Source organism: Aegilops tauschii, chromosome 1, assembly GCF_002575655.3.
Source record: "Aegilops tauschii subsp. strangulata cultivar AL8/78 chromosome 1, Aet v6.0, whole genome shotgun sequence".
Classification (NCBI taxonomy): domain Eukaryota; kingdom Viridiplantae; phylum Streptophyta; class Magnoliopsida; order Poales; family Poaceae; genus Aegilops; species Aegilops tauschii.
In genome coordinates this window covers 207,066,617-207,077,852 of record NC_053035.3, presented here as the reverse complement: position 1 = coordinate 207,077,852, position 11,236 = coordinate 207,066,617, and the positions used below count along the sequence as shown (strand labels likewise).

Here is an 11,236-nt window from a genome sequence, read left to right as displayed (position 1 = left end):
CTTCAGATGCTGCCTGGCCAACTGCCTAGCAGTCGATGTGCCACTTCCCCGCTCTCGTGGACGTGCAGTTTCACCATCCCACCTATCTTTGCGAGTGAGATGTGAAACTTTTTATGTTGCCACGGCCAACTGCCTAGCAATTGATGTGCATCTTTCCCCCGACATGTGCGCACCTTAGTCCCACCTACCACTACGAGTGGATGTGCAACTTTGTCTTTTGCTCCGCCAACTTCCTAACAGTTGATGTGCAACTTGTTTACCTAAAACAGAAAGTTGGCACATGCTGCACTTAGGTTGAATTCCGTAGTGGTAAAGTTGCATAATGTAGCATAAAAAAAGTTGCACACAAAAAAGCTTGTCCATATATACCCATGCAAAGTCTAGTTTCAAAGAGCACGTGCGAGGGTTTGAACAATGAAAACATATCTTAATTCCAACATGTGGTTCATATGTTGGAGCATCTACAGCCAGACTTGGCAAATCCGCCCCCCTAAACATAAGTGATGTGCCCGCACGCGCCCATGGATGGTCCCTCATATTGGCTGTCGGGCGGCCACACTCATCAAATGCAAAAACCCAGATCCATGCACTTCCATCGTACATGTGAATATCACATGTAAATAAACATTTCTTGGCAATGAAAATACATAGTTTGAACATAAAATTTATTTGAAGTGCACTGTTCAAACATTAGCTCTTTGTCTTTTATTGTGGGTCCACATACGCTCCACAAGATCACTGAGTAACTGTGTGTGCACGTGATGTTCTCAAAGATTCCTATGCATCTGCAAAAAAAACGATAAGCTGATCTGCATCTTGTCGTTCCGGGATGTGGACTTGTTCTCTAGGCTTGTCAAAATCATGGGTTTGGGCAACATCATCACCCTCGTCCTCAACAATCATATTGTGCAAAATGACACAACATGTCATCAGCATTCATCAGGGAAAGCTGGGACGGGAGCAAAGTAGTCCTTGTAGATTAGCCATGCTCAAGAGGCCCTATCTCGGTTTAGAACTCTTCTTCCTTTGATCGAGCCCTTGGATTTGAGAATCTGCTCCATCTCCCGGTCCATTTCTTGTTGGATGCTCATGATCATCATCATCTCGGCTTCTTCGTCCGAATCCAACGAATCAAAGAACTCCTTCTGAATCAATTCATCAAGCTCTATGTGTCCATACTCTTCTTCCGACAAACCATTAGAATCCATCGTTTTGCCTACAAAATATGGGTCGGACATTCTGTCGAACGCATTGAGGGCAAGGTGCAGTCCAAGAGTAGCCGGAGCGTGCCACAACAGCGTCCGAGTCAGGGACCGTATCCGCGCGGGCGAGAAGGGAGGGGAGGAGTGTTGCCGGCAGCAAAGCTAGGGCGGGATAACGCAAACGAGGGAGAAGAGAGGAGAGGAACAATGACAAATAAGCAAGGTCGGAGGGGGATTTTTGTGCAATTTGAGGTGGGCCTGACCTATCAAACGTGAGGGCCTTGCGGGAGTCCGGACATCCACTTGACCAACCAAAAATAACCATGTGATCCTTCTCTTTTTTTCTCCCCCTTCACATTCACATGCATGCCACCCTCTTCTCTCTCCTCGCAACCGAACACCATACCATAAAATCCTACCACGCATGGTCCCCCTCTCCTCTTTCTCGTCCCAACCAGATTAATTTGAAAATAACAATGGATGACCGACTCCCGCATCATGTCCACGGACAACGTCTGGACAAAAAAAAGATATTTACGGTGTCCATTTTAGGATCAGCGTTGAAGATGCCCTTGCTGTGACCAATCTCAAAACACAAAAAAAAAAATTGCAGCTGCACTTTATATAATCTAGGTTGTTTAAAAAAGGAAAAAAATATGGGTAGGGTAACCTTGAATGGTCGTGCACAAGCTGGTCCTAGTTGGCAGGTTTATCCGGCGACCCCGCATCCTATCCGCTCCTACGTGTAACCGCCGTCATCCTAATCCGCATCCAGCCACGGCGCCGTCCGAACTGGTCCGGGGCCGACCTCCCCTCCCGCCGACTCCGGAAAACCATTCCATTCCGTGGGCGCTTATGCTGCTGCCAACTTGCATTATTTTTGTTGATACGGATGGGGATTGACGGGTTGATACGTACAATTAGCTTTTCCAGCTCACGTCTAAGTGCATCACCCATCGGACAGTACTAGCCATGCCATTAAAATAATTTATAATTTCACAACAGTAATAATGGTAATAACAGTGACCAAGTCGTGAGGGAGGAGCAACAAGTTTGCTTCGATCATATCGTCAAGTAAAAGAGTTGACATGTGAGCGAGTTTATGGTTATGTCCACTGCATCTCAAAGGGAAAATCCTTTTTTTTTTTGAAAATCTTCTGGGGTATTCCTTTTAAACTGGCCACAATGGGTAGTAACATAGATTAGTAACATGCACATGTTACTAGTCTATGTTGCTACCTCTATAGTGAGGAGTAACATATCTGATAACATGCAACACTTCATTTATTAGGTTATAGACTCATTTTGCCTTGATATGTGTGATGTTACTCATACTACTAGTAAGACTACCCACAGTGGGAGTAACATAGGTAGTAACATCACACATATCTAGATAAAATAGATGATGTGGCAAGCAATAAATGAAAAAAAAAAGACATGTAGTAACATAACTAGTTACTACTAGTATGAGTAACATCACACATATCAAGATAAAATGTGTCTATGCCTAATAAATGAAGTGCTCCATGTTACCACACATATGTTACTTCCCACTATAAAGATAATAACATAGACTAGTAACATGGGCATGTTACTAGTGTATGTTACTACCCATTGTCATTCATTTCTTTATTTATTGCTTGCCACATCATCTATTTTATCTAGATATATGTGTGATGTTACTATTTATGTTACTCTCATTATGGATAGTCTTAGTACGTTATAGAGAGTATTGTACTTGGGATTCACATCATGGAAAGAAGGTGGCGGCCATCCCATATGCTGGAACACAAACAAAACTTCAGCTCCTGAATGAAATGAAAAAACAAAGAAGCTGGTCCAGGTCCAGCCCCTCTCTGCCTATATATCCGGCCCGCGTCCCGCGCTTCTCCTCCAACACGCGCTCCCCATTCTTCTTATTAATTCCCGCGTGCGCGGACGTACGGCAGCGAGCCTCTCCCGGACTCCGATTCCTTCCTTCCTTCCGGCGGAGGTGTCGGCTCTCCTCTCCCCTCCCAGAGAGAGGAAACCCGGAGGAAGCAGAGACGGCCGGACAGATGGATTTTGGGGCAGAGCAGCACGGGTAAGCAAATCAAATCAAACCAACCAGCTTTTCGGTTCGAGACTCAGAGATGGTCTCTGTCGGGTTTGCCGCTGATTCGTGGTTTCCGGGTGAAGCTGCGAGCATTACACGAGGAGGTGCAGGATACGGGCGCCCTGCTGCGGCGAGGTCTTCGGCTGCCGGCATTGCCACAACCAAGCTAAGGTCTGCATAGAGCACCCTTTTCTTTCTCGCCAACGCCAACACCATGCCGCGCGATTTCGCGGTCGCTCGGGCTGTGCTCTGAATTCGGACAAGTTCTGAAACATTTGGGCCTGTTGCTGCAGAATTCGCTGGAGGTGGACCTCCTCGACCGGCACGAGATCCCCCGCCACGAAATCAGCAAGGTGCGTGCTCCTTATCCCCCTCTCTTACTGAATTGAACCCCAGTCATTCCATGTCTTGCTGTATGCCTTCGACCTTCTTCCTCCTCCTCCACTCGGGTACCGGCGGTAGAATTGCAATCCCACTTGCCCACTCCCTTCCAATCCGATGGTTATGGCTGTGCACGCATGGACAGTTCCAAGGCACCAACTGCCATGCAGTGGCCAAGGGAGCCCGGTCGCCCATCCCAAGATCTTTTTTCCGCCCCGTTTCGTCAGATAAGGTTTATCTTGGATGACCCGCCGGGTCTTGATATTTCTGTTTTATATTCGATTCTCGCCATCAGAATCGGCGCAAGTGGCCGGCCGGCGTGGTCATCGACTCCACATGATTGTTAGGTAGGTCCATGCGGATGCGACGATGTGTCGGCGTCACCACAACGAAGGCGGCTTGGAGAAAGGGGAAAGTGGAAGAAATGGAAAAGACAAAGGATACTTCGCTGTCAATCAAGATTAATTTTCGATTTAACGGCACTTCACTGATTGAGCTGGCGCATAATTGAAGGCCATGATTGCATCCTGTAGCCATGTACTAGCTAGCTCCACCATTTGTCCATGTCCACCACCTCTCTGGTCACATAATTATATTGGGCAATTATAGTGGACTTCTTATTGTCTCTCTTTTTTCTCTCCAAAGAAAACTGTAGTCAGTAGGAATCATACGAACTCACATAGTTTATTCGCAAAAAAATATAAAAAAAATCACATAGTTACTGAAGCTATTCTACTTTGTGATGTATCACAGGTTATCTGCTCTCTCTGCAACAAAGAACAGGATGTACGTATAATTCTACAGTAATTTTCACCTTTTGACTGTACTAATGGCATGACATGACATGAAAACTGCTCGTTTCGATCAACAGGTGCAACAGAACTGCTCCGGTTGCGGGGCATGCATGGGAAAATACTTCTGTGAAAAATGCAACTTCTTTGACGACGATGTAAGCGTGTTCACATTCCTGAGCCAAGGAATAGTTACTCTATTAAGCATTTTCATTTTCGATGTCTGACAGCTATGTTACCTTGTTATTACAGATCTCAAAGAAGCAGTATCACTGCGATGGATGCGGCATCTGCAGGCAAGAGCCTAATTTAATTTACAGCGATCCTTCTTTTCGTCGAAACGTTTACTGTTTTTCTCTTCCAGAATGATCAAATGTTGGATACATTGTTCTCCTTTTTCAGAACTGGCGGCATAGACAACTTCTTCCACTGCGAAAAATGCGGTGCGTTGGGTGTGAAAGTTACTGTGTTGTAAGCTTTTCATGGCATGTCTCTCCATTAAAGATGGCTCTAACAGCAATCATGTCCTTGTTCACTAACAGGGTGTTGCTACAGCAATGTTTTGAAGGACTCTCATCATTGTGTGGAACGAGCAATGCATCACAACTGCCCTGTCTGCTTCGAGGTGAGGCTTTGCTCTAATCAAGGCCCTAAACACTCCTGATTTAGCTATTCTTGATCTTTAAAGACAACCATGTTTTTGATTCGCAGTACCTATTTGACTCGACCATGGACATCAGCGTACTGCACTGCGGGCACACGATCCATTTGGAATGCCTGAACGAGATGAGGGTTCATCACCAGTAAGCATTTCTTCAGACAATTGTTTGTTCACATGAAATGGACGAGATGCTCTGATCTGATCAAGATGCTTGGTTGGTTGGTTGGTTTGTTTTCCCCAGCTTCTCGTGCCCGGTCTGCTCACGGTCGGCCTGCGACATGACGGATGCGTGGCAGAAGCTCGACCAGGAGGTCGCCGCCACGCCGATGCCAGAGTTCTACCAGAAGAAGATGGTAAGCAACAAACCGACGACCACACCGTGTAACCATCTTGCCAATGCTGGAACCTGAACAAACAGCGATGTGTTTCTTCTTCTTCTTCCAGGTATGGATCCTCTGCAACGACTGCGGGGCGACGTCGAGCGTGCGCTTCCACGTCCTGGCGCAAAAGTGTCCTGGGTGCAGCTCCTACAACACCAGGGAGACGAGGGGCGGCCCAGCTACAGCGGCGTGCTCCAGAGTCTGAGCGCCAGGAGGAGACGACAGTACAACAGACACTACTCACTCATAGTCACAGCTGTGACACTACTCAGGATCTGGTCAAGATGATGGGGGCATTAGAGCTAGCTTGTAGGTTGAAGCTGCGAGTGCTTGCTGCAGTAGGAAGCACAGGAGAGTCACGCGTCTCCTCTTGCGAACAAGCCAGGAATTGCTTGCCGTCGCCGACAGGGAGGCCACCGCGGTTGCTCATCGCAATTCGGAGAACAACAAAACTCGATGCGCTTGCATAAATCCGGAGGAATGATTTACCGCTTGATCATCCCCTCTGATATGTATGAGTTGTTGTGTGGTACATGACCCTGTCTAGGGAGCTCCTGTAAGGCTATGAAACAATTACACACCAGAAAGAAAACTTGTTCTTCTTTCTGTTAGAACTCCATTGCTCCTTCGATGTCTACAAGCAACAGATTGCACCATGCACTGATGCACACCAAAACATGCTTCTGTGATCTGTCTGATATTCTGATTGCTTGCATGAAGCAGAAATGTTTGTAACAGTATCGAACTTCAAAAAATAAATACGGGCCAGTATTCTAGAAATACACGGGCCAGCATAGTGGGCCTTATTTTCACTGCCCATGCAAGGCCTAACTAACTATTTCTTCTACACTGGGCCACTCGTGCATTAGGTCCAAACGAGAGGAAAAGGCCATGTTGCTGCGTCAGCCGTTCACTGCAACCCGCTCATTTGCAACTTGAGCTTTTTTTTGCAGGGGGAAAAGAGTTTTATTCCAAAATGATAGGGTTACAATAAAGAGGCAAGAGCTCCTCTATACATGGGGGTACTCTGTGTAGCCATACAACAATGCTACACTCAGTACGACTATATGTCGCCAATCGATCTGCTACCCTATTTTGTTCCCTACGAAGCTTCTGAGGAATAAACTTTCGGTTTCCCATCATTGCTTAGATTTCAGCAACTAGATGGCCATACGCTGAGCAAGCTAGGAGAGGTGCTTGGAGAAATAAACAGACTTTCCTGAAGCACCCGTGCTTATTTGTACAGGGCAGACGCTTAATTAGGTGTCTCTCGTATAGAAATAGGCACCGGTGCTTCAGAAAAACCCGGTTTATTTTTCTAAGCACCCCCCTAAGCACCTAGCATTGTACAAGGCCTAAGCATGCTAAAACCTCGGAAGGTAGGACAGGTGCTTGGAGAAATAAACAGACTTTCCTGAAGCACCGGTGCTTATTTATACAGGGCAGACGCTTAATTAGGTGTCTCTCGTATAGAAATAGGCACCGGTGCTTCAGAAAAACCCGGTTTATTTTTCTAAGCACCTCCCTAAGCACTTAGCATTGTACAAGGCCTAAGCATGCTAAAGCCTCGGAAGAATCAGACTGCACAATAATTTGCAAGCTTGAATGTTGCACCTTGAGCTATGTTGACGGTGTACTATAGCGGGGAGCTCCTATTTGACGCATTTTGCGTCAGATATGCCCGCGACGCACGCATGGAGCCCCGACTAGGCCGACCCATTACGCGAGCATGCTCGTTCAATATTGCAGCACAACGGTGTATAATAAATTCACAAAAATGCCTTCAAAGGGATACAAACTTGACCTCAATCTATTGACCATCTTTCAGTCGAGCTATAGGGTGTACGTGAAAATTAAATAGCGTGGATATTTAAGAACAAACTCAGGCGGCAGACCCAAACATATTTTTTAAACGAACATTTCTTAGAAATTGTGAACGAATTTTTATAAGGTCAATAATGTTTGAAAATCAGAACTTTTTTTGAACGCAAACCAGTTTTTAAATATCAATCTTCTTTAAAAAGAACAAACATTTTTTTTGAAAGATGTGAACATTTTTTGACATTGTGAACAAATTTTAAATTGCAAACTTTACTTAAAAACACAAATTTTGATATTTTTTTAAGTGTGAACATTTTTAGAGAAGTGTGAAAATGTTTTAAATTCCGAACATTTTGGAAAATTCTGAATAATTTTTGAAGTTTTATTTTTTTGAAAAGGTTAATTGTTTTTGAAATTTTGAATATTTTTTAGAAACATGAACGAAAAAAATCTAAATTCCGAACAATTTTTTGAAATTCTCAATAAAATTTGAAACTTGAACATTTTTAAAAAAAATGTGAATTTACGAAAAACAAAAAAAGGAAAAAATACCAGTAAAAGAAACCAATAGAAAAAAGCCCTTTTTGGGAACCTTCTTCCCAAAACAGGTTAATGATTCAACCAGTAAAAGAAACCAATAGAAAAGCCTACCTCTATGCACCGTCTTTCTAGCGCTGACGTGGACTTGTCGAGTTAACAATTCAACAATTTGCGTTTTTGAAACAGCCAACCAGAAAATGCTTGGTTTTAGGGAATTTAAAAAAAGTGATAGCTTTGTGTAACCCTAGCCCCAAGGTGGTAGTTTTGTACTATTACTCCCAAAAGAAGGCCACACCCTGGGCCTAAATCCTAAGGTTTGGGGGTCAGCTCCCCCTAAAGTCACCTCGCTTTCAATAACTCATGTACAAACCCTTATCATCGGTCCAATAAAAAACTTGTGGGGTTGATGAGTCGTTCATGGCGATGTCCACAAGATGATCTGCATCGACCACGGGCACCGGTCGCGCAACAGCCACAAGGTGATCGCCTCCACGCCGGAGATGGAGGAGCATATCTTCGTGCTGCAGCAGCACGCGGTCGTGGTCACCGCGGTCAGCAAGCTGCACGCCGCCAGCCCCCTTTCCATCGGCCGGGCGGTGGAGAAGGAGTTCCGGATCCCAACGCACCTCCTCCGCGTCACCAGCCACGACCCGGAGGACTTCTTCATCCACTTCAACCTACTGGCCCACAAGGACCTCGTCGTGCAGCGGGGCTCGATCACTGTGGACGGCGTCACGTTCCTGCTAGAGGCATGGAGGGAGGGCACACACGCGCTCCATGACACCTAGATGCTGCATGTGCGCGTCGTTCTGGAGAAGCTGCCCATGTAGCTCTAGACACTGGAGGGCACAAAGGACGCGCTCGGAGACAAGGTCATCATCGACCGCCTCGACGGCCGCCTTTCGAGCGCTCGGACACGAAGTTGTTCACCTTTTGGGTGTGGGTGTGGGAGCTGCCGCAGATCCCCGCCAAGAGGACGTTGTGGAAGCATGCCAAGGGAGCGGGGCGCATGGAGGAGATGCACGACTTCTTGCCACCAAGCCGCGCCGTGGCACCGCCGCTGTCGCTGCTCCGGTGGGACGTCCTGGTGCACATCGATCGCGTTGAAGACTGGTCGCCCTGTCCCCGCGCTCCTCCCACTCCGAGCAAAGCTGACTCCCCTCCTTGAACGATGATGACCGCCCGTACCCATGCCTCCCCTCGGCCGGTGGTTGGGTGCCTGGGGTGGAGGACGACAGGCAGCAGCACGGCCAGGGGCCGCGCGCGCGCTCCCTGTGCATGTGGCATCCATGGGATGCCAGGGCATGCCTTCGGCTGGCCCAAGCGGGGCCACGACAGCGATGACAATGGCGGCCAGAGGAGATCACGGAAGTACACCTTGCTCGGGTGAGGCCGCGGCAAGGAACCAGCCGCGACGGCCTCTTCGACGGAGCGACACCGTAGCTAGACGCCCAGTTCACACCACCACTAGGAGGCCCACCGCGGGCAGCGCAACAGCATCGACCATGACGCCAAGAACCACGACAAGAGCACTAGCAGGAGCAAGGAACGCATGCATGGTTCGACTTCAGGGGTGGTGGTGGCGTCGGCAAACCCCCTGCTGGCCCCATCACAACCCCTGCCCGGGGAATCGACCGTCACCCTGGAGGCGGACCAGGTGGTGGCCTTCTTCGATGGTGAAGACAAGGAGTTGCCTCCACCACCACGCGTGGACCCAAGGGTCGCCGCTGTCGATGCGGCAGCAGCGGCCAAGCTGGACAAGCCACTGAGCTTCATGGAGGGCGCGGGGCCACCAGCGACAACGCGGATGACATCGACATGGGGCCTGCTCTCACTACAAAAAAAAGACACATCCCTGACATTTTGGGCCAAACAAATTTTTTTTCTGTCATACTTATGACACTTCTATGACGATAATTATGACAAAACCCGGTATCATCATAGATGTGGTGGGCTCCTACTTCTATGACAAAAATCATGACAGAAAATGGGCTTTTCATCCTGGGTGGGCCGGAGACGCAGCTGCATGACATTCTTTGGGTCGTCCATGACGGGAAAAACCGTGGTAGAAGCGAGGGCGAGGAAAATATCGAGGAGTTCCCGATTACGGTGGGTGGTCGGGGGCCGAGCGATGCGCGTTTCTCTCGTACACGTACGTGCGTGTGTGCGAGGTGTTGCGCTCTAACTGAACCCGAGTGAGGCGTTCGCCTACTGAGCCCGAGCGATTGCACTACAGGCTACGCGTTACTGAACCCGAGCGATCGATCGATGGCTGTTAACTGAACCCGATCGAGCGATTCCTTCGCTAGTGCTGCTAACTGAAGCCGATCGATGCTGCCTCTGGATGAACAGTGAGCGTTGCTGGGGGGTTTGGACGAACAGTTCCCGGTGGGAGTGGATGAACAGGACCCCGCGGTGGAGGCTGGATGAACAGGAGCCCGTGGATGAACAGTCGCAGGTGGAGGCTGGAGGAGGTCGATGGTGGATGAACAGTAGCCCATGGAGGCTGGAGGGGGTCGACGGTGGAGATGAACAGTATCCCGTGGAGTCCCATTTTGCGGTACGCCACACCCCTCCCGATGAACAGGACCTCCGTTTCGACCGTAGCGCTCCAACACAAGTCTGTTTCCTCCGTTTTGCGGTACGCCACACCCCTCCCGATGAACAGGACCCCGGTTTCGACCGTAGGAGGTCCGTTTCCTCCGTTTTGCGGTACGCCAGACCCCTCCCGATGAACAGGATCCCGTTTCGACCATGGCCGGTTAAACACAAGGCCGTTTCCTCCGTTCTGCGGTACGCCAGGCCTTGTTTCCATCGGCTGTTCCGTCCAAGCCCTCCCTATGAACACGACGACGCATTCCGTTCCGACGCAGCCGGTTGGCTCCCCATGAACACGACGACGACGCTATTTCTCCGTTTCGACCCAGCCATGTACACGAGGCCTGGCTGTACGTATGCGCGAGTAGGCGTTTGAGACCCCGCCCGTATGTACGTACGTGGCCGTATTTTCTTTCTCGCACACTGGCCGCTGTACGTACGTGTACATGCTACATACGCGCCTCTACTACGACACGTGCGCGCTCTACATCGACCAGTATGTACGTACACGTTCGTGACCAGAATGACAACGCTACGTACGCTTCGACCAGGTGGGTCCCGACTGTCAGGCACTTCCTTGCGTGCGAAGATATAGCTGGCGGGTCCCAGCAGTCAGGGGGGCGAATCGTTTTTCTTTTGCCCGGACGCACTTTCTTGCGTGCGAAGATGTAGCTGGTGGGTCTCAGCAGTCAGGGGGAAACGTTTTTTTTCGTGAAATACGGTGGCCCGTCCGGTGGGTCCCGCTGTCAGGTGCAGGAATAATTATT

General features: G+C 48.8%; 1 protein-coding gene across 1 annotated transcript; it reads left to right on the top strand.

Moving 5' to 3' along the window:
- The first annotated feature begins 2,954 nt into the window (after positions 1–2,954).
- Positions 2,955–6,119, top strand: LOC109737002 (E3 ubiquitin-protein ligase RZFP34). Its single transcript, XM_020296234.4, has 11 exons — positions 2,955–3,285; positions 3,381–3,468; positions 3,591–3,650; positions 4,432–4,464; positions 4,550–4,627; positions 4,722–4,765; positions 4,872–4,912; positions 5,012–5,094; positions 5,181–5,272; positions 5,372–5,483; positions 5,575–6,119. Exons 1-11 carry the CDS (start codon positions 3,020–3,022, stop codon positions 5,713–5,715), a joined length of 1,038 nt encoding a protein of 345 aa, XP_020151823.1. The 5' UTR covers positions 2,955–3,019; the 3' UTR covers positions 5,716–6,119.
- Positions 6,120–11,236: the final 5,117 nt, after the last annotated feature.

Excerpts from the sequence above, each read along its gene's own strand:
- LOC109737002 (XM_020296234.4), top strand. The coding sequence starts at position 3,020 with ATGAAAAAACAAAGAAGCTGGTCCAGGTCCAGCCCCTCTCTGCCTATA. Across the intron at positions 5,095-5,180 it reads ACTGCCCTGTCTGCTTCGAG|TACCTATTTGACTCGACCAT; the intron begins GTGAGGCTTTGC and ends TTTGATTCGCAG. Across the intron at positions 5,484-5,574 it reads AGTTCTACCAGAAGAAGATG|GTATGGATCCTCTGCAACGA; the intron begins GTAAGCAACAAA and ends TTCTTCTTCCAG.